At 34.8% G+C, this 23,117-nt stretch overlaps 2 protein-coding genes and 1 long non-coding RNA gene across 3 annotated transcripts in view; 2 read left to right on the forward strand and 1 right to left on the reverse strand.

Moving 5' to 3' along the window:
- The first annotated feature begins 1,284 nt into the window (after positions 1–1,284).
- Positions 1,285–10,108, forward strand: ghrhr2 (growth hormone releasing hormone receptor 2). The gene is made up of 12 exons (XM_022669443.2): positions 1,285–1,354; positions 2,107–2,202; positions 2,324–2,433; positions 3,932–4,029; positions 4,141–4,273; positions 5,772–5,925; positions 6,266–6,326; positions 6,805–6,871; positions 6,964–7,055; positions 8,232–8,361; positions 9,569–9,610; positions 9,704–10,108. The coding sequence occupies exons 1-12, from the start codon at positions 1,285–1,287 to the stop codon at positions 9,794–9,796; spliced, it is 1,146 nt and encodes a 381-aa protein (XP_022525164.1). The 3' UTR covers positions 9,797–10,108.
- Positions 10,109–12,492: 2,384 nt separating this feature from the next.
- Positions 12,493–15,183, reverse strand: LOC103035005 (uncharacterized). Its single transcript, XR_454725.3, has 3 exons — positions 14,603–15,183; positions 13,345–13,481; positions 12,493–13,023 (listed from the first exon to the last, which is right to left on the reverse strand). It is a non-coding gene; the product is annotated as an uncharacterized LOC103035005 (long non-coding RNA).
- The window catches only part of scn4aa (sodium channel, voltage-gated, type IV, alpha, a), a 51,552-nt gene continuing 41,848 nt past the window's right edge, over positions 13,414–23,117 (forward strand). The window contains exon 1 of the mRNA XM_022669273.2: positions 13,414–13,500. The gene's annotated coding sequence lies outside the window, so the exon portion shown is untranslated. The remainder of the gene's footprint in view (positions 13,501–23,117) is intronic.

The raw sequence follows: 23,117 nt of genomic DNA on the forward strand, positions 1-23,117 counted from the left end.
AAGGGTTATCATATCACACCAATGGATTCTTGAAGATCTCTTTCTTATGTATTCAATATATATGTTTCAAGTGATATTACTGTATCATTTTGAAAGATTAAATCTATATTCAGTTGTTCAAAAAACAGATTTGATCACTGATTTGTGCACTGTCCTCCACGTTTCCACATCAGATATTCACCCTGATTTTAATGCACTTGTTTAAGCCCAAAACAGGCTAGATTTCTCTCACTGAACAAAAAAAAAAGAACTGAGGGAGAACAAACATACAAATGCATTTATTGCATTTTAGGTAACACTTTATTTTAAGGAACACAAATTAGGCGCTTATTAATGTCTTATTGTTATTATTTGCTTAATAAAGTCTTAATGAGACATTTGTAAATGATTTATTCACTACTTATTGGGTTTTATTCTGTGTAAGTGTTATTGGTGCTTAATTAGGGATCTGTGTTTGATTAAATATTTATTCAGTTCTTTTTAGTGTCTAATTAGTGATGAACAGAAGCTCACTTTAGAATATGGTGCACATCTTGGTCTATTAGTGACTTAATATTAACCCCTTATTAACTCAATAAACTCCAGCACAGCCATAACCTTGCCAAACTCACATAGATCAAACTGCTGCCAATTATAACACTAATAACATGTAGAATTAGCTAATAGTTAATGCTTAATAATATAATCTGTTTAACAGGATGCTAACACAACTGTTTATTGTGCACTATAAGAACTAATACAGCCATTATTAATCATTTCCACATAACAGACCACTAATTAAGCACCAATAACACATTTAACAAAGAATAAATCCTAATACGTAGTGAATAAATCATTTACAAATGTCTAATTAAGGCTTTATTAAGCAAATAATAAGACATTAATAAGCGCCTAATTTGTGTTCCTTAAAATAAAGTGTTACCCATTTTCTTGTATAAAGTTAAGTGATGCTGTTCTTTTGAAAAACTTGATTTTTGTGTAAAGTTGTGTAGCTGATAGTGCTTGTGTAGCTAATAGTGCTGGAAACATTATTTCATAAATGTTGGTTAAACATTTATAGAATTATGTGCTCAAAATTTCTGTAATGTTTTATTAACTGTTCTTTATTAAATTAAAGCGATGCTGCTCTAGTTTTTTTTATTAGTTTTTTCCAGCTATTTCAAACCTCTATTGTAGGGTAATGTGTTATCAGGTGAATGCCAGTGTTAATTGTGTCTGTATGGATGATTTCAGGTGCAGCTCACTCATCCGGAGTGTTCGGTTGTGCAGCTTTGGCATGAAAGAATGACTGAATGTCAGATCCTGATGCAGGCAAGTTCAGCTCAACCTCCTGCTGAAGTAAACCAAATTACAGGTAGGCACCTATATACACAGCTCTAGAGAAAAAAATAAGAGAGCACGTAAAAATTATGAGTTTCTTTGATTTTACCAAATTGAAAACCTCTGGAATATAATCAAGATTAGGATGGATGATCACATTTCTCCCAAATTCCAAATAAAAATATTGTCATTTAGAGCATTTATTTGCAGAAAATGAGGAATGGCTAAAATAGCAAAAAAGACGCAGAGGATTTAGACCTCAAATAATGCAAAGAAAAAAACATGTTCATATTCATAAAGTTTAGAGTAAACATAAAGAGTTCAGAAATCAATATTTGGTTGAATAACTCCACCATGCATCTTGGCATCATGTTCTCCTCCACCAGTCTTACACACTGCTTTTGGATAACTTTATGCTGCTTTACTCCTGGTGCAAAAATTCAAGCAGTTCAGTTTGGTGGTTCGATGGCTTGTGATCATCCATCTTCCTCTTGATTATATTTTAGAGGTTTTCAATTTGGTAAAATCAAAGAAACTCATCATTTTTATGTGGTCTCTTTTTTGTTTTCAGAGCTGTATATGATTATATAATTTAAAGTAGTATATATATATCTGACAACACAAGTGAGTACACCTCATAGTGAACAAGCCCAATTTTTTCCTATTTTGTTGTTGCCCCTTCCAGATGTCATATGTGTATAACATGGATGAGTCGGTGTTGAATCTCTTGTATACGCTCAGCACGTCTGATCCTATCGTCATGGTTATAATAATTATTTTTCTCAGACTGTCTGGTGGAGTGGGATGGTGTTAACTGTTGGCCTGCTGCTCAAGCTGGAGAGATGATGTCAGTGCCCTGTCCACCTCCTCTACAGAAACTCCGCTCTCCTCCAGGCAAAGATCACTTCATCATTTCTGTTTATCTGTAACCTTTGCAGCTCTGACACGTTATTCCTACAAACTTTGGCACAAATATTAATGCTATGTCTTTGACTTTCCACAGTCATTATCACTCGTAACTGCACCAGAGACGGCTGGAGCAGCCTGAGCATCCCCTATTACACCGCCTGTCTTCATCTGGACCCCAGTGAGGAACAAGCCACAGACCAGAAGGTACTATAATTATTAAATTATTAACCCTCCTGTTGGATTCTGGGTCAAATTGACCCATTTTAAAGTTTAAAAATCTAGGAAAAAAAGTTAAAAGTATTTTTTAGTATAAAACGACTTCTTTAAAAACTTTATTACAAAAAAAGTAATAATAAAAAAATAAACATAAAAATAAAACAACTTCTGCTTGCCTTAATTAGTGTAATCAACAGATAATATGAAAATGGTTCATCTCACATATTTGCAACCAACCCCTGCAAAAAAATGGTTATACTTATACTTATACTTTATTTCCTTACCCTGCATGTCCAAGAGTACACAGACACCTCATCTAACTAGTAAATTCAGCTTACACAGTATTTACAGACTGTGTAAAGCCTTTCTAGATAAGTAGAGATTCTCACTAAAGTAGAAAATCCCTGGTGATACCCTTGATCTCACGAAGATGCACCTAAAAACTTTTGAACAATTACAGTAAAAGTCTTTGGGTCAGTTTGCCAGAGAGTAATTAGGCCTAGTCATAGATTAGAATTTTCTTTCAATGTAAAATCTCTATTGAAAATGTTTTAGGTTTTATTTCTGTCTGGAAAAAAAATGCCTTAAAGGAAAAATCTGGTGTAAAATGGGCTTGGGTTGTAGTGAAACATGATATCGAGTACAAACTTTTGGGAAATAGCCCACCTCTATTTCCCTCTAGCTTTTTTAAATTCAACACTTTTAGCTGATGCTCCTAAAAGGCTTACAATGCTAGCAATAGGGGCATAGCTAATTTTACACCATTAACCAACTGAGAGTAGCTCCACACTTCTGTGGTATAATTTTGAGAGCCCAGACATGAAAAAGAGACACTAAGAGCGTTGGCATTAAACGTGCCCAGATTAAAAGTTTATTAAAATCTTGAAATTATCTTGAAATTAGCTGAATCACGATAATTTGACTGATAAACATGAACAAACAGGTAGGATAGAGGAACAGATTGTCACACTAATTCTGTGTAAATTAAAGGTATTATATTATATTTTAAATATTTGCCAGACTCCACTTCAAAACTCCAAGACTTAGCGTCACATTATTTCAGGATGGTGTAGTGTCTGTATAAACAGGGGTTTTAAAAAATATATTTGTGCACTTTTAAAGTTCTCATTGCCTCTTTTTAAACGTCAGGACCTCAGAGTTCTACTTATGAAGTGTGGAACAACTTTAAGCTTGTTAATTCTGTAGAAATAGTGATTTCTTTGCATGGGCAATACTATGCCTCTATCACTTGCATTGTAAGCCTGTTGGGAGCATCGGCTAAAAGTGCTGTATTTTAGAATGCTTGGGGTGAATGGATGTGGGCAACTCGACAAAAGTTTGTACTTGTTATCATGTTTCACTACAACCCAAGTGCATTTCACACCAGACCTCTCCTTCTCCTTCTAAATCTCAATTCTTTGTAAGTGTGATGTGCTCTAGAAATACGTAAATTGGTGATTCACACAGTTTCTTCATCTGCTTCTAGCGAGAATACTTCTCCACTGTGAAGCTGATCTACACTATCGGTTATGGCGTGTCTCTCGGCTCCCTCTGCATCGCCATGCTCATCTTTACTATCTTCAGGTACACAAAACATTTTATTTTAAAAACATAACATCTATCTGTTCAAGCATACTAGTATGTTGTTCATGTATTTTTGCTAACTGCACATGCTAATCTTTAATCAATCCACAGGAAGCTGCTGTGCACACGCACCTGCATCCACCTCAACCTCTTCTCCTCCTTCATTCTGAGAGCCGTGGCCGTGTTCGTGAAAGACGCTGTGCTGTTCTCTGACGAGACTATCGATCACTGCACCATCTCTACGGTAAAACAACCGCATTAGAAGAGATTAGCCAAAAATCTAAACTAATGAGCATGATTGATCACTGACCCCTGATGCAGTGGATCAGTCAAGACCAGTGACACAGTAATATATGGAAGCATGGAGAATGTTTTTTTAAATGGTTTGTTTTGACACAGTTTGGCGAATTTGGATTTTTCCTTGTGTGAAAACAAACCAAACTAAGAGTAAGATGCTCCAAGTTTACAATCTCTACGCTTTGCAGCTTCTATATGTCACATATTAGCCTGTGTCTGTCCTGTGTTTTTCCCCTTTCGGTTCTATGTGCTATTTGTCTTGCGTCCCAGCCATGTGCATTTTTGAGCACATGGCATTGTTTTGTTATTGTTCTGTCTCCACCCTAGCCCCGCCCTAGCTCTGCCCTAACAATTAGTGATCTCACCTTGTGTCTTGTTTGTAACCCCGCCCCCTCATTATCCTGGCCCAGGTGTTCCTCACTCTCCTTGTGTATTTAAGCCCCTCTGTTTCAGTGTTCTTTGTGGAGTCTTTTTTTTGTGCCTCAAATGCTGTATATTTGTCTTTGTGCTTGAGTTCTCTTGTCAGGTCTGTTGTTTTTTGTTTCTTATTTTCTTAGTTCTGTTTAGTCTTCTTAGTTTTGTTTCTTAATCTAGTATTCTTGGTCATGTTTTCCTTGTTTTTTTTGTAGTTTAGTTTTCTTATTCCTATACTGTGTTATATATATATTTTGCCACCCGTGTTTGCTTTCAGTTTTTATTTGCTTTATCTTGTTTGCTTAAATAAAATTAATAACTGCAATTACGTCCGTCTTCTCGCCTACCCTGTGTGACACTATAAAACTGCATTTACTCTGTGATTTTTCTTATATGGCGTCACATCAATGTGAAAAGTTGGGGGCGCAAAAATACCAGGTGAAAAAAAATGAACCTGTGTGTTTTAACTGTGTATAAATTTACTTTTCGCGAGTGCAAATGTGAAACTCACCAGCTAAAAAAAAGGGAATCGTGTGCTCGCTGAACAAAATATAAAAGCTTCATTTTTCTCCCTCTCAGATGTTTTTTTCCTCTCCAATCCACAGTTGTCTTCGCTCACAATGCGAATTGCCTGCTGTGCCTTTTTTTGCTCAAGTAAGGTTTTTGAGCACAAGTGGTTTGACAGTCTTGACAGAAACACTCCCCAGTGCTGTTTGCCTGGGTTCAGCGCGTTGTTTGGATTTTAGCATAGCTAGCTAGCTAACTCTCCTGCTGTCCTTCTTTCTCCGCCCTCCTCCAGCTGTTGGTAGTAGGCGGTCCATCAAAAACCCTGGAGATATCTGCCAATAGCATTCGCTGAGGCAGGTGACCCTGTTACACAATTTCCTTTTTTTTTTGCTTGTTAGTTTTACATTTGCGCTAACAAGAAGCAAATTTACATGCGCAAAATGTTAAAACACTGGTTAATTTCTTTCACCTGATATTTTTGCGCCACCTACTTTTGACATTGATGTGTTGCATGTTCTCGTCAGGTTCTGTGTAAAGCTGCAGTGACGTTCTTCCAGTATTGTGTGCTGGCAAACTTCTACTGGCTGCTGGTGGAGGGGCTGTACCTGCAGACCCTTCTAATCTTCACTTTCACCCACAAGAGGGCTTTTGTCTGGTGGTATGCTCTGATTGGCTGGGGTAAGTGAAGAAAAGTGGCTTGCTGTAGTGATCACTCAGTTCTAGACTCCAAATACACTTTAGCTGGTCAACTACATTTGAAGTAGAGAAAAAAATTGTACATTAAGTGTCTTCATTAATTTATCCTAAGGATAACCTATTGATAATGGGATAATGTGAGTTTCAGTTTCACTCTCGTTTGATTGATTACCTCACTGCATTATAAGCAGAGTTTTATTAGATTAGATTATAAACTCACAAATGTGTGTTTGTGTGTCACAAATGGCATGAAAGATCATATTTGGGCCTACAGTGTAGCCCCCAAGTTAGTGTTTGGTTGATTGATTTGGTTCTCTTACAGGGATGCCAACTGTGACGATAATCACCTGGACACTCTTAAAGCATCAGTTTGACAACCGGGGGTAAGACTATCCACATTTAGGCTAAATATTTTTTGAACTTGTTAAATTAGTCTTGCTTTTTGACATTGGCGGTGCAAAAACACAGGAGCTCCACTGACTTATTAAAACCCTGACAACAATCAATCATCATAGTCCATTCCTATAGTTGCACCCAGCAATAAGAATAAAATAACATTACTGTTCCCTTAAATGAGCTGCTGGTATATCTTCACTGCGTGAAGGAGCAGCTCAGTACTCTTTTGCTGATATGTGCAAAAGCGCTGCACTGTTAAGATACGAACACGCCAAAGTCAGAGCTCACCCGACTCTTAAAGAGAATGACGACTGACACACTGATTGGTTTATTTCACGCCCATGATTAATTAAGAGAATTATTTCAAGCTTCAATTTATGCATGAAGTGAGCAGGTATAAACAGGGTCTAGTATATAAAAATGATGTCATATTTTGTGTGTGCGCCTGTGTGTGTGTGTGTGTAGGTGCTGGGATGACTTAGACAGTGGCCTTTGGTGGATAATCAAAACCCCCATCCTGTGCTCAGTTTTTGTAAGTACTTACAGTACCACAGTGTCTCTGTACTCACTAATTCACTATTACACTCACTCAGTCCAGAGCTGACACGTCTCTTCACAATGCAGGTCAACTTCATTATATTTGTGAACATCAGTCGGATCATCGTGTTGAAAATAAAGACCCCTGACTGTAACACAGGAGAGAGACCACTTTACAGGTAGGACTGTGTTTGATCAGGTATGTAATGGATTAAAACACTACAGAAAGGTGAATAGATACTGACATGTTGACACTGTTCTAGTGTTTTGATTATTTTTACATAAAACTATTGATACTCATTATTTTCTTTTAAATAATACAGAATATAATGTTTTGTTTGTTTTCTTTTGCTTTCTGCTACAGTTTCACAAGTGCAACTATATATTACAATATTATAATCACTGTATATATTATTAACATGCATTACTTATTCATGTCCTCTTGATTAAAAATACTCTGATGAACTTGTATTTTAAGTTTGACAAATTTTGTACAACTAATTACTCATTTTCATGATTTATATTTATATTTATACCTTGTAAAAATATATATAATTCTTAGAAATGTAAAGTATGTTTAAAAAATTGTCACTTTTATTGTTTGACTGCACAGCTCTGAAAAAAATAAGATACCACCTAAAAATGATGAGTTTCTTTGATTTTACCAAATTGAAAACCTCTGGAATATAATCAAGAGGAAGATGGATGATCACGAGCCATCAAACCACCAAACTGAACTGCTTGAATTTTTCAACCAGGAGTAAAGCAGCATAAAGTTATCCAAAAGCAGTGTGTAAGACTGGTGGAGGAGAACATGATGCCAAGACGCATGAAAACTGTGATTAAAAAACAGGGTTATTCCACCAAATATTGATTTCTGAACTCTTAAAACTTTATGAATATGAACTTGTTTTCTTTGCATTTTTTTTTTTTCATTTTCTGCAAATAAATGCTCTAAATGACAAATACGTTTTTGGGAATTTGGAAGAAATGTTGTTTGTAGTTTATAGAATAAAACAACAATGTTTATTTTACTCAAATATAAACCTACAAATAACAAAATCAGAGAAACTGATTCAGAAACTTATTTTTTTTGTAGGTATTATTTGGTTGGTGGGTTATTCTCAGCACTGCAGTGAATAGCACTGACATGATGGTTGTTCGTTAGTGTGTGTTGTGCTGATAAGAGTGGATCAGTGTAGAGTGTAGAAACAAGTAGGTGGTCATAATATTCTGATTAAACTGTGTGTATTAATTTATCTGTATATATTTTCCTCTCTTTTCCCATTTCTCTGTGATGCTGAGTTAGTCTGATATTGAGTAGCTTGATGTTTTGCTGTGTGCTGTTCCTCCAGGCGGCTGGTGAAGCCCACTCTGCTGCTGATTCCTCTGTTTGGAGTTCATTACGTCGTGTTCGCTGTGTTCCCGGAGCATGTGGGTCTGGAGCCCAGGCTCTTCTTTGAACTGGTGCTGGGATCCTTCCAGGTACTGGAGGAGCTTTTCACCAGTGATTTTAGTACACTGAAAAAAATGATGAGTAAAATGTACTTAAAAACGTTTCGCAACTTTCTGCATTTGCTTCTTTAAATATATTTAATTTCAAATAAATTTAAGTAACTCCAACTCGGTTTCAAGACTTAAATGTTACTTTATAATAATAATAATAATAATACTACTACTACTACTAATAATAATAATAATAATTTGCCCATTTCCAAGCATAAAAAATATTGATATTTATTTATTATGGTTAACACCATTTAGTCACTTTAAATATATATATATATATATATATATATATATATATATATATATATATATATATATATATATATATATATATATATATATATATATATATATATAGAGAGAGAGAGAGAGAGAGAGAGAGAGAGAGAGAGAGAGAGAGAGAGAGAGAGAATTGGATTAATTGGCCTATACTCAAGAGTTTTTATGTTATTTTATTTTGTTTATTCAGTTTCTGAATCAGTTTTGCTATTTATAGGCTCATTTTTGAGTAAAATTAACATTATTGTTTTATTCTATAAACTACAAACAACATTTCTTCCAAATTCCAAATAAATAAATTGTCATTTAGAGCATTTATTTGCAGAAAATGAGAAATGTCTGAAATAGCAAAAAAGATGCAGAGCTTTCAGACCTCAAATAACGCAAAGAAAACAAGTTCATATTCATAAAGTTTTAAGAGTTCAGAAATCAATATTTGGTGGAATAACCCTGGTGGTTTTTAATCACAGTTTTCATGCATCTTGGCATCATGTTCTCCTCCACCAGTCTTACACACTGCTTTTGGATAACTCTAAGCCACTCCATTTTAATGCATGTACATCTCGACATGATGTGCAAATAACAAACTTGAAACTTGAAAAATAAAAGCAATGTAGCCCAAATGCTCCACAAGTGCCCAAACGTTTTTTTTCTGCACAGTGAGATTTAGTTCAGTAAGGTTATAAAAATTACAGGTAAAAGCATTACAGCACCATCTGCTGGATCTAGTGTCAGTGTACAAAGAAAAGTACAGATTTCATTTTTTATTTAATGAAAATATTCTACAGATAACAAAATCTATTTATTTTAATAGACATTTACAGTTAATGTAGGTAATTATTTTTCATTTGTTTGAGCATGCATTGTGTTTTAGCACTGACTGTACTGTCTTACTGTCTTACAGGGCTTTACTGTTGCACTGCTGTACTGCTTTTTGAACAGCGAGGTGAGGGATTACAGTCATAAAATTACAGCTTTTATAGTTTTTTTTCAGTCTGATCCACCTGAGACTCAGCCTATTGTGTGTTTTTAACTCCAGGTTCAGACAGAACTGAAGAAAGGGGTTGCCAGATGTTGGTCCCAGAGGGAGAACAACGTGATTAACATGGCTACACAAGATTTTATGGCTTAGATTGTGGCAAAAAAGCATTTAAAAGAGTTTAGGACTATTATTATAACCTCTTATTCATTTGAATGAAGAGGAATTAATGCCAAATTAAAAAGCAAACACTAACATGGAAAAATGTAAATGCAATCCACAAAAAACATTGCTATTCTTCACTAACATGCAGAATACGAGCCAAAATTAAATGCAAAACCACTATTACATTACATTTTATTTGATATATATAGTTTGTTAAGCATTATGATCTGTGATCATAATACATTATAAGCTGTGCTTATAATATATATGTTAAAATAGTATATCTCTATCATTAATAATCTAGTCCTACAATGAAAGTCTGGCACTTTACTTGGAGCGCACAAAGACCTGTTATAATGCATTATAATTGACTATAATTAATATTATATTCAAGACAAGAATAATTTATCAGTGGTTAAAAATATAGGATTACTGAGGGTGTGTTTATAAGTTGGAAGCTGTTTTAGTCATGATACAAGTCTACAAGCAGGGACTGAGTTTATTGGTATTGACGTATAACATGTTATAAACACAGCTATTAATGCATTATAATCATAGTTCATGATGCATAATAAACATTGCTATAATGAGTTTGTATAAGTATGTATAGCCTAGTTTATAATGCCTTATGAATGCATTATAATGTGTTATGAGTATGTTTATAGAGTCTTATAGAGATGACATTTAAAGAAAGTGTTACCATATAGATATATAATTTATACAGAAAAAAAGTTGTGCATTTTCTTCTGAACATCATGGATTTTAGCTTGCTAATTATGTGTATATATATATATATATAAGCATATTCCTATCAATCCTCATGACATAAAAAATTAATAGAGCAACGTTTTTTCTTTGTTTATATAAAGACAAGGGATTTTACGTTGTGCCAAAAATAACATAACATTAAATTACATTTATTAATATCATACAATATTCCTCACCAACATGCAGAATATGAGCCACAAATAAATGCAAAACACATTTTTACATTACATTTTACTGCACTTGATCTCTTTATTGTAAAACAATACGCAAGAGAATTTACATTTTCATAACCAAACACTGAATTTGTATTGAAATTGCACCTAAAATGAATGCAATCAGCTCAACCTCACAGTAGTTCACTGTGTTGCTGCGCTGCGACTGTTCAAAAGCAAATCACAGTGCACAGGATTGCATTTCGTCTAGGAGAAGCACAAAATTTGTGCCAAAATGAAATGTAATCACTGTCCAATCAGAACCCGCTGCTGAAATTGATGTTGACTGGACTGTTACTTTAATTTAACTCTTCACTCTCATCTGTTGCACTGTATTTACACACTCTATACTGTACACACACTCTCTGCACTACTGTCTCTCACTACTATGCTGGTGCTCATGAATATCACAAACCTCTCTTAAAGCTCACACTGTGAAAAATAAACTATACTGTTCCAGACCAGTAAGGATTTGTCCTGTGTCTGATTGTCCTCTGAATGTCTCATTAAATAGTCAAAATTAATATGATGCTACATGCTAGCTGTCTTATCTTAGCAAAATTAACCAGCAAGGCTTGTCCAGTCTGATATTAAAAAAGGTATTATCTAGCTATAATATTTAAATAAAAGATTAATATTTAATATATTAATAAGTAATAAGTGTATGTGTGTGTGTGTGTGTGTGTGTGTGTGTGTGTGTGTGTGTGTGTGTGTTGGCTGAGCATTACTGCACCATGTTACCAGTAGATGGTGCTGTTTTACTGTGTGTCACATTCAGACATACAGTGTATCAACACTAATAAGTAAACGCAATTTGCAATCTATAAAAATAAATATATTTATTTTAATTATTAATTATGTATCTATATATTTTTAAAATACTTTGTGTTTAAATTAAGTGTACATAAGTCTGCATAAATTCTATATTCCGTTTTATAATAACTATATATTATAATACTTTTTCTTTTTCTTTTATTAATTTGTTTCTATACCATTTTAAATAAACAGCGCATATGTGATACAGAAAGAAATGCAGAATACTGCTGTATATATATATATATTAATAATGATGATACATTTTCTGCATTTTCTAGTTTCTGAATTAGTTTCTCTGATTTTGCTATTTATAGGTTTATGTTTGTGTAAAATGAACATTGTTGTTTTATTCTATAAACTACAGACAACATTTCTCCATAATTCTTAAAAAAGTTATTTTTAAGAGTTCAGAAATCAATATTTTAATTACAGTTTGTATGCATCTTGGCATCATGTTCTCCTCCACCAGTCTTACACACTGCTTTTGGGTAACTTTATGCTGATTTACTCCTGGTGCAAATATTCTGTTTTGAAAAGAACATACACAAAAACAAAAAAATGAATAAATCTTGACATAAGAGTTATATACTGTATTGAAGCTTCTTTCAATTTGGTGTGGTTATGGTCCTATTGCATGCTGTGTACATAGGCTTTAAGACATAAGCTAAGAGCATTATTTATGTACTTTATTGTGTGCTTTATCGGAAAATATATTGTTTAGAGTTAAAATTAGTTGCAATTTTATTTATATTCATATAGTGATAACAGTAAACAAATTTTGCTAGTTATTAATGTCATTATGCTTGAACAAACCAGATGATTGAAGCAGAAAATCCATAAAAAAAAGAAAGAAAAATGGAAAATGCTTATTAATGCTTATTATTATTATGCCTACACAAAGGTTTCAGCAATACCTCGCAAAACCCAAGTGTAAACAAACCGATTTAAATATACACACAGAGACAATCAGGCACGGGTGAGGGGAATCACTAAATAGTCACAGGTGCAGATGATCAGAACTCAGGGGACAATGAGCATCAGTACTGTTTAGGGTTAGCTGAAGAGGAGCAAGAGGAGTGACTGTGTTCTGAGAGGGAGTGGTATTCTGGGTAATGTAGTCTAGAGTGTCAGTAGGAGAAATAGGTCCAGGAGGGATGACAGCTATGAATGATAGATGCCATGAAAATAATCTGTAAAAAATATAATAACCGATATGTACTATAATAATAATAACAATTCATATAATGTTTATATATTTTTTTTGTTTGTTTTTATGAAACATATAGTGAAATAACTTTATTTTTACTGCACTAAAATACAGCATTCCTGCAAGTGATGTAGATCAGATGTCAGTGGATTCATTCTATCTGTAGATGGGAGTCCAAGAGAGCATGTGTTGATAGTGTAGAGTCCAGCAGCCTAGAGAGAAAGAGAGAGAGAGAGAGAGAGAGAGAGAGAGAGAATTGACCATGACTAATATTGATGAAAAGTGATATAACTGAGATAAGATAAGACTATAGAAATGTTATGTCACTGTAATTACATTTATTATCAATACTCCAGTTTTTTGCTGAAAGCTTTGTCAATAGATATATTACTTCTAAGTCATTTTTAGAACATTTTAACATGTTTTAACATATTTTAACATGCTTTATCACCTACAAAATATATTTTTTTGTACTGTGGGAGAGGAAAAAAAAACATGCAACCAGCGAGTTGCTGAAGTGATGATGATCCTACCTGCTTCTAATCTCAGATTTCATACAAGACACTCAGTGCGAGGGAGCAACAGCTGTCTGGGAGATTGCTGTGGCCTCGGAGAGAGAGGAGATCTTAAGACTTCAGCTGGACGGCTTTAAAGAAGACCAAACGGACTACTGTGGAAATATTAATCAGGTGCGTGAGGTAAGCAGGAAAGCATTCTGTTCTTTTTGTTGGGAATACGCAGATTTTTTTGAGGGGTTAATTGAGTAAAATTGAGGACTGAGGATTGAGGATTGAGATTAGAGGACAGCAGTTTGATTTGCTGGAATTTGGTGGTTATATTATTAGTTGATTAGTATTGGTGGTTTGGAGTTTGGTTGAAACTTTGGTTCATCTACATTGCTGTGTGTGTGTGTGTGTGTGTGTGTGTGTGTGTGTGTGTGTGTGTGAGGGGCCTGAAACTTGCAGTGGTAGTCTAATACTATTTTCTGACTGTGAACAGCTCAAGTGTGTGATCCAATTTAGCTGAGCATTCCTCAGTTTAATGCAATGATATAGCGAGAGTCAGATTACTTGCATTAACTTGCAAGAAAATGTAGAATTTACTGTGTTTTTTTTTGTCTTTTTGCTTAATATGCTTTATTTCCAATTTGTGATGAAATAACATTAAAATATTTGAAATATCACTTTTTGTTTGAAAGAAAAGAATAGTAGACTCTGTAAAATGGCACAAACATGCTTGTAATGGTTTTTTTTAGTAAAAATTTGAAGAAACTGGTTGCCTTAAAAAAGTTAAGTAATGGGTAATGAAAATTAATGTTAGCATGACTTAAAACATCAAATTATTACAACTAAAGAGGAAGTTTATTTAATTTTTTTATTTTTGTTATGCTGTAAGACCAGATAAATTGAGTTTACTTAACTTTTTTTAGGCAGCCGGTTTGCTAATTTTTTAAGTAATGGGGAATAAAAACTTGAGTTAGCATAAATTAAAACATCAAGTTATTACAGCTAAGGTAGCCCAGGGGGAATCACTACACACTGATGGTGAGTGTCTGTCAGAACCTGTTGGACACACCCAGTATGCAAATAGATTGTAACAGAAGCCAATGGAAAAGAAGCTGTTAATGGCAACACAGACTAAACCCAGTTATTATAAGTTGGTTCAACTCTAAGATCTCAGTTTGAATAGTACAGTATATGTGCCCACAAATGTTCAACTAACTCAAAATAGTTGATTATTGTTAAGAAATAATACATTTTCTGTAAAACAGACTTAAATCGGTTTAAGTACCGGAGAGTACCGGAGAGTGGTTGTGTGTTGTTGCTTTTAGGCTGGGCTCTATCCTGGGCTGCAGTCCTGCTCATTTTCCCATCGTCCTGGAACTGAGGGAGGGTTGGGGGGGTTTTGAGTTAAATATAGTTTGTGTCTTCATTTCAAGGCTTGTATGATGATGCTAGAAGTGCTCGGTTGCACCCCATCGTACCTCCGCTGTTAATCCACCTCGCCCGAATCCCTGGTGTAGGATGATGGTCCTAAAGACGCTCGCGCAAAGATCCGGCTGCGCTTAACGCTCGCCTCTCTCACATCGCTTAAGCTCAGAGATACCTGAGAGACGAGAACAGGTGGTTTCTGTTCAGTTTCTGAATCAGTTTCTCTGATTTTGTTATTTATAGGTTTATGTTTGAGTAAAATGAACATGTTTGTTTTATTCTATAAACTACAGACACCATTTTTCCAAAATTTCAAATAAAAATATTGTAATTTTGAGCATGTATTTGCAGAAAATGAGAAATGGCTGAAATAACAAAAAAGATGCAGAGCTTTCAGACCTCAAATAATGCAAAGAAAACAAGTTTATATTCATAAAGTTTAAAGAGTTCAGAAATCATAAAACACAGTGGATCAACACCAGCAGATGACAGACATGTCTCTCCAAACCATCACTGATCATCAGTAAATTTTACATTTCATTTGGAAATGAAGGGAGCAGAGTCTGGAGGAAGAGTGGAGAGACACACAGTCCAAACTGCTTGAGGTCTAGTGTGAAGTTTCCACCAATCAGTGATGGTCTGTAGGATGCGGGTTTCATTTTCCAGCAGGACTTCGCACGCTGCCCACTCTGCCAAAAGTACCAATTGGTCTTATATAATATTCTAATTTTCTGAGACACTGATTTTTGGGTTTTCATCAACTGTAATTGTTGATAATCATCAACAATTAAAGAAATATACACTTTAAATAAATCACTCTGTGTGTTTAATACATCTATATAATATATGAGTTGCACATTTTGAACTGAATTACTGAAATAAAGTAACTTTTCATTGATATTTTATTTATTGAGATTAGTAATTAGTAGCATTAGTAATTGCATTCAGCTATTATATGCTGACACCATATGTGCAAATGGATACACCCAGCTTGTCTAGTTCCTGTACAGAATATTGCCAATAAAATACGACTATGAACATACCTATTGGCACAGCGCATAAAAAACCCTTCCTATTATTGAATACTTGAATGATGGTGCCCCATCCAATACTTTGTTGTGGAATGAGTTGTGGAGATGGGGAGGAAGTCGGGAGGTGGTCATCCAACAACATGCAATCAGATCTTTCAGAAATGCTCCAAAATCTAATAGAAAGTCTTCCTTGGGCAGTAGAGACAGTTACTTTAACAAAAGTAGAATAAACTTTTTTTCTCTGATTTCGGGACAAACTGTAAAGTGCCAATACTTTAGTCCATATAGTGTAGTTCCAGCATCATGTAATAGTAAGTCTGCATGCATGGTGATGGGCTTTGCAGCGTGTGCTCTCCTCCCTCGGTATGAGTGTTGAGCATCACATGCTCTTGGACGCAGAAGGTGTTGGTTTTGAGTTTCTTGCACTGGAGACACCATGTGATCGCTCGGCGAGCCTCTGTTTCTCTGTCTCTGCCTAATGTGGGCAAAAGGTTAAGCAAAATGCAGAAATTGCACCATAATCGCACTCCTGAGATCCTGGTTCTACAGAGGCGTGAAGCGTTCCGTGCATAAAGCTAAAGAAAGTTTCGTAGTTTCTCAAGTTGGTAACGGGTGAATACGACAGCTATTCTCTCAGTGACATGTAGTGCTTTAATTACATTAACATTTCATTGTGTTCACATTACCTTCAGTGTCATTTTAAACACGGAGACATTCTTACCGGATTAATAAGCAATAAGTATTTAAAGAGGTGCCTCTTAGGTAACGTATGGAAACTGAAATAAGTTCACTTTTTTAGGGATGATGGGATTATTAGGTATATAAGTGTGATGTTCCAGCATGACATGATGTTAATAATTCACTCTGTCTATTCAATTTTGGAGTGTGGAAAAGGAAATGTGGAAAATGTTCCTTTTATATCAAGCTGCAGAAAAAAAAACATACATAAAAATACATTGAGCATCCTGCAGTGTGGCCATTAAATATTTGTGTATTGTGTAATAATGTTATATAATGTTATATAAGCCGAATCAAGGTTCATTTGTTTGCTACATTGTATATATTTAGTCCACTTATTTTTGTTTTCACACTGCAGTTTAGGGAGCGCACCAAATACCTTTGTGTGATACTCCTACATCCTTTCATCATCACTTACGTATCGATGCGTTTTCCTTAACTTGACTCTGATTGGTTTTAGACGGACATGTGTCTGACAATGGCTATAATGACGTGTTGATAATTCAGAGGGTGGTTCATTCGGCAGGAAGCCTTTACAGGATAAGATTCATTTCTCCCTAGTAGTGCTGCTATTGTGGCAGCTGTATCCACAGCTCATTTTTCCTGCTTTTCCAGTTATTTTGAGAGGGTACTGACTGCATCCTGCAGGAAGGCGGAGTTGGACGTCCAGTGCCGCCCACTTTGTCAGCATCATGTCTTAGCTCCGCCTCTGAACGGAAGCAAACAATGTACAGGGCAGGTAGCGGACTTTAAAAATATAATGTTCCGCGTTGTATTTGTTGCTGTAAGATGAATTAAGATGAATTTTATAAAATAGATAGATAAATATATAAATACATAAATAAAGGGCTATTTGTCTGTCATGCTGGGGATAGAAACGAAGTTATATAGGAAACAAAAGTTCACAAAGCAGAAGCTGAGGCCCTGCACCCCTGTGTCTGGAATTGGTCAGAAGAATTAGTTTGACCAACTGGTTTTAAATGTTTCCAGCTGGAACACTTCCGACCTTCAATGTTAAAATATGGTTAAAGTATTGTCTGTTGTTAAATTTAATGTGAAATGGTTGTGCAAATAATGTCCTCAACCTTCTGCCTTTAAATTAGTATTTTTCATTTCATCTCCAATCTATAATTTCATAAAACAGTTGGATGGAGGGATGAAAAAGAGGTTTTTAATTGCATTTGCAGTAACTGCTTTTTAATTTGGCACCAATTCTTCTCCATACCTGAGGGAATATTTTACTGTTTTAGTGCTTTTGTTTTAGTGATTTAGAGATCAGATGTTCAGTAATCAGATTGCTCTTTGTGGTGGGGAACATTCTTTATTCTCAGTTTTACCACAGTAATGTAAGTTTATTATTAACAATCTGTTAACCATAACATTTTCTATTTTTACTTTTAGCTACTGGTAGAAATACAAGCTTTTTTGACCAAATTCAATGTTGATTCAACCATAACATGATTGAATATAATTAATTTGCAAAACGCTAAGAAAATCTTAAAATCTCATTTTGATTCATCCCTTTTCACTCCTTGTTCACGCACCTCCAGTCTGAACGCAGGGTTTGGCAGCAGGTGCTCAGTATCAGGTGCTCAAGCAGGAATGATGAGCTGTAATTAGAATTTGAGACACGTTTTTATCAGCCAAAATGTGACGCCCAGACAATTGGGTCAGAACATTTCCAAAACATCAGTCAGGTCTTGTGGGGGGTTTCCTGGAATGCAGTTGTGTGAACCTACCTAAAGTGCTCAAAAAATGGTCAACCAGTGAATGGAGACAGGGTTATTCAATGCCTCACTTTGTATTAATGACAGATACCACAGGACACATTCAGAGGTCTTGTGCTTTTACCAAAGTGCTGAACCCATCCAATCAGCAAAAGTAGTAAAGCGTATCCTGATAGGTGTATTTTGAATCATTTTAACAGACTTTTTAGAATTGATTACACCTATTCCCTGTGCTTAAGAAAGGAATGCCTCTTTAAATGTTCTAAATGCTTTATATTAAGCCACGTCTTCCCTATCTCCCACTATTTGTGTTTTTAGCACTGTTCTGTGCAGCCCAGAAAACAAGGCTTTGCTATATGTAGACAAACACAACAGAACAATTACGTAGATAAGGAGGTTTCCACTTTTGGTTATGTGTAATGAGTCCATATTTGTTTAATCTCTGTCATTATATCTGGATAAAGAGCATGCTGGTGTCTCTTTCTCTGTGTCTGCTGCTAACCCTTGTGTGGTGTTCGGGTCTGTGGGACCCGTTTTCATTTTTCATCAAATGATACTAAAAAAATATTTTTTCTAACTCAAACTCATTGGCATTGGCCCATTTTTTGTGAAAAACATATATCAAAACATGTTAGTCATTAACAATCATTTACTTAGTTCAATCCAGGTGACAACTTTTTTTTTTTTTGGCCAGACAGTGTACGTATACTATGCTAACTCAGTACTCAATAATACAACAAACTGAGCTGGACGAAGTAATTATGAGGTATCGCTTTGTACTCTTTGGGGCTGGTATGAGGATGATATTATGATATTATTTAGCTGGAATATTCTTTTGAGGAGATAAATCATAGCACAAAAAGTGAGGAAATGTGTGTTTGGTAGGCTTTTTCTTTGTTATAATAATGCTTCTTGGCTGTTAATCTTATTCCATTGCAAAGCCTTTGTAAAGTTAATTTCTATTTTAAACGGAGCCATGTTTATAAGGAACGTGCATTTGTGGGATGAGCAGCAAAGTTGAGCCTGTGAGTTACGCCAATGAAAACGTTGCCAAATCCTCTCTCCTCCTATTCTGCTGTTGCTATCAACACTTGTTACTGACAAGCTTCTAGTTTTCCAGGTGCTGATTGGTGCCTGATTGGCTGCATCTGTGAGCATAGGCTCTGCTATAGTGAGGATTAAGCTGGTACTGAACTCCTAAAACTTCATGGATATGAACTTGTTTTCTTTGCATTATTTGAGGTCTGAAAGCTCTGCATCTTTATTTGTTATTTCAGCCATTTCTCATTTTCTGCACATAAACGCTCTAAATGACAATATTTTTGAATTCTTAATACATAGGGTTTCATATAATGTCGGACCACCCTTTGCCGCTATTACAGATTTAACTATTCTGGGAAGGCTTTCCAAAAGGTTTGGGGGTGTTTTTTAATGGTGCATTCGAAGCTCTTTTTTTTAGGTCAAGCACTAATGATGGAAGAAAAGACCTTTTCACACTCTTTGCTCTGATTCATCCCAAAGTTGTTGTTGAGTTCAGGGCCATGTGCAGGCCAGTCAACGTTATCAGGTCACTCATCCAGGTCTTTATGGAAGTTTTATTTTTGCACTGGTGTGCAGTTATGTTGGAACAGATTAAATGCTGATAATGAACAGCATTGAATGCTGATAATGGTAAAATTGTGATAAATCAGAAAAAATGGGGTTTTGTTTAAGTACAGAATCCTTCATATATCCTTCTACCATGCATTTATTTTTTAAATATATTTTAGTCCAGAACAGTCTCTCTCAGGTGGTGTATTTATAATGATTTAATGAAAGGACTTCAGATGTCCATTCGCCCCCACTGTGAACAATTGTCTCTAATAAAGATTATTTTATTGTTTTATACTATATTATAAAATTATATTAGAAAGCCACTCTGAATTTTAATATAATGCTCAGTCTGGCTACTTCTGCTCGGAGTCATGCTGTAGTAATTATTATAGTTGTCAGTCCTGTCCACAAATAGTTTTGGTCTTAAAGGATTATGACTGAAAGGTTATAAAGTACATCTAGTTCTGGGCAATACCATAAGATGGGATTTTCCAAATATATCACAAGTATCAAGATATCAGATGGTTAATGAGCTCCTGCTTTCTGAGGGCTGCTGCTCAGTGTTAAATAACATCTTACAAACCTAATGTTGTTACTTTTATTTGGATGGTTTGCTTATGTTGAAATTGCACCAATGGAAATTTTAAATTATAAATGCATAGATTTTTTTTTTGTTCTGTCAATAAATCTAATCTAAACAACAGTGACAGTATAACCTGGTTATTTGGCCTTGTTTAAAAAACATCATGCGAACCGGTTGCCTTTTCATCATGGCATACAGTTTTTTTCTATCCTCTTCCAAACAGTTTTGAGCATCACGAAAATACTACTGTATTTTTTTGTACTAAAAGGCGCACTTAAAATCCTTTAATGTTTCCAAAAATCGTCAGTGCAACCAGCTTTAGTGAAAATCTGCAAATCTAAGCTTACTGCAAATAAACGGAAGCGCTTAACTCACTCAAATAAACCGTTTTCAGGAGAGAAATCTGTGTAGATTAACATCCAGCACTCGTTTGACTTCAAAAGAATTTTTTTTTTGTTTATTTAGCTTAGCTTTACTTAATGTAGATAAACTTCTGACAAAATAATTAAGTAAGCAACTAAAAGGGGATAAGTTACTTAATTTTCAGCAGTAAAACATATGTTAGGAAAGTCATTAAATATAACTAATCATTACTAATAATAATTCTGCACACTATGTCCTAAAATTAAATAAATAAAATATACAACATTTATTTGGGTGGAGTTTGCTTAACATTTATTTGCACATTACACAAAGAGTAATCTTTTCCTATTGGTTTCTGCCATTATTTATTTGCATAATAGGCGTGTTCCCTATCCCTAGCTCACCATCACTGTGAATACCCTTCTTTTTGGACACTCAAAATATACTAAAAGCTGGATGAGGAACATGACTGTATGTGATTGTAGGCGTTTCACCTTCTGTTTGCTATGTATTATTAATCTCTCAGTGTAATCAGATGTAATGTGAACATTGCAGTCACTTAATTGCACAATTAAAAATGGTTGCTCTATTTAAAACTGTTAATTTATTGGACTTTTTGCAATAGCATAATAGTACAGAAGTACATTAGTGCAGTACTTCTCGCTATATGACCTTTTGTCAAAATAAAGTAACTCTTAGCAGCAGAGAAACTGCTTCTAAACTTGCTCTTAAACTGCTATACTGTACAATGTATCACTTAAAAAAAAGAACTTGGTATAAAGCAGTTTTAAAGTTTCAGGAGGTACAACTTCCAGGACAGGTATACAGCTATAGAAAATATATGCCAAGAGACATCAGTGTCCTGTTTATATTCTAAAATATTCCAGATAGTTTTGATTTTTTTTGTCTTTAAGGGTCTAATTTCTTTCAGTTTCTGCTTGGATGCATCAAAGCTTACATTTCCTTATCAGTGAATAGCATGTTTTGTCTATGTTACTATGTTCATCTTAACCCTTAACCCTAGAACGGCGGGTGATTTTCACACACATAATTTTTTTCATGTTATTTTTTAATTGTGTTGCTGCTGTCTAAGCTGCATGGGACTTTGGGGAGCTTCAGGGTGATGATCAATAATGTTATGGTTGATTTTCTCTTTCCATCTATGTTTTTCTAAGAGACATGCGTTCAGGTGAATTTCATCCGACGTGACATACTGTATTTTATGGGTGTAATTTTCCTGATGTTATGTTAGCTCACATGTTTCAGGAATGGGTGAACCAAAGACCAAGTTCCCAGCAGCTTTATTTTTTTTGTTGGGACATTATCAGTTAAGGATTACCTGCTTTTTTATAGGGTCATCCATGGTACCTTTTTATATTTTATGTGATGCGTAATGTAAAATTAAAGAAGGGTTCCAAAACTTGTCATAGAGTGTATAACCATCGTTAGTGATGCTGTTACTAATTTTAACGGTAGTGTTCAAGGGTTAAGTGAAATGTTACATGTCTGAGTGGAATGCTGACCCTCATTGACATGTTGCTCAACACAGTATGTTAGCACAGGGAGCTCAGGGTCAGCTGGATATCTCTGTTTACATCGTTGCAGCGCTTGTGAGATTGATCTCTATTGTGTTTGACAGCGTAAACCTAAATGCATAATGCATGAATCCATCAACATCATGGTTTCTGTCTGGGATTCTGAACAACAAAAAATACAGTTGCAAGAAAAAGTGTCTGAACCTTTTTGGAGTGTTGAATGAATGTGTTCAGTAAAGACTTGCTAGATCATAATTTTTTTTATGTTATTCTTTATTTGTCTATACTCTTGACTTGGATGAAGATGTAGAAAACCATAAAATTCCCATAATTTTTCACATAATTTGGCTTTACACTGAATTTTTGCAGTGCATCTATAAATGTTAGTGTGTCATCAGTGTATAAGACGGCAACATCTCCAGTGTTCACAAATACTTTTTTAACTATAAGTGTGATTGCATTAGAGAATTGTGGGCTTATATACAGCTTTTTGATTGGACATACCTTTTTTGTTAAAACTTTGTTAATGTTTGAAAATAAAAAATAAATAAATTGGGGGAAAGACAAAAAAGGTTGGGTTTTCATTGGTTGTAAGCCATAATCATCAACAATAAAAGGAATAAATGCTTAAAATAGCTCAATCTGTATGATGCATATACAGCTCTGGATTTAGTTCATGAATCAGTTTCTCTGATTTTGCTATTTATTGGTTTATGTTTGAGTAAAATGAACATGTTTGTTTTATTCTATAAACTACAGACAACATTTCTCCCGAATTAAAAAAATATATATTCTCATTCAGAGC

This window comes from Astyanax mexicanus, chromosome 15 (assembly GCF_023375975.1).
Source record: "Astyanax mexicanus isolate ESR-SI-001 chromosome 15, AstMex3_surface, whole genome shotgun sequence".
NCBI classification, from domain to species: Eukaryota; Metazoa; Chordata; class Actinopteri; order Characiformes; family Acestrorhamphidae; genus Astyanax; species Astyanax mexicanus.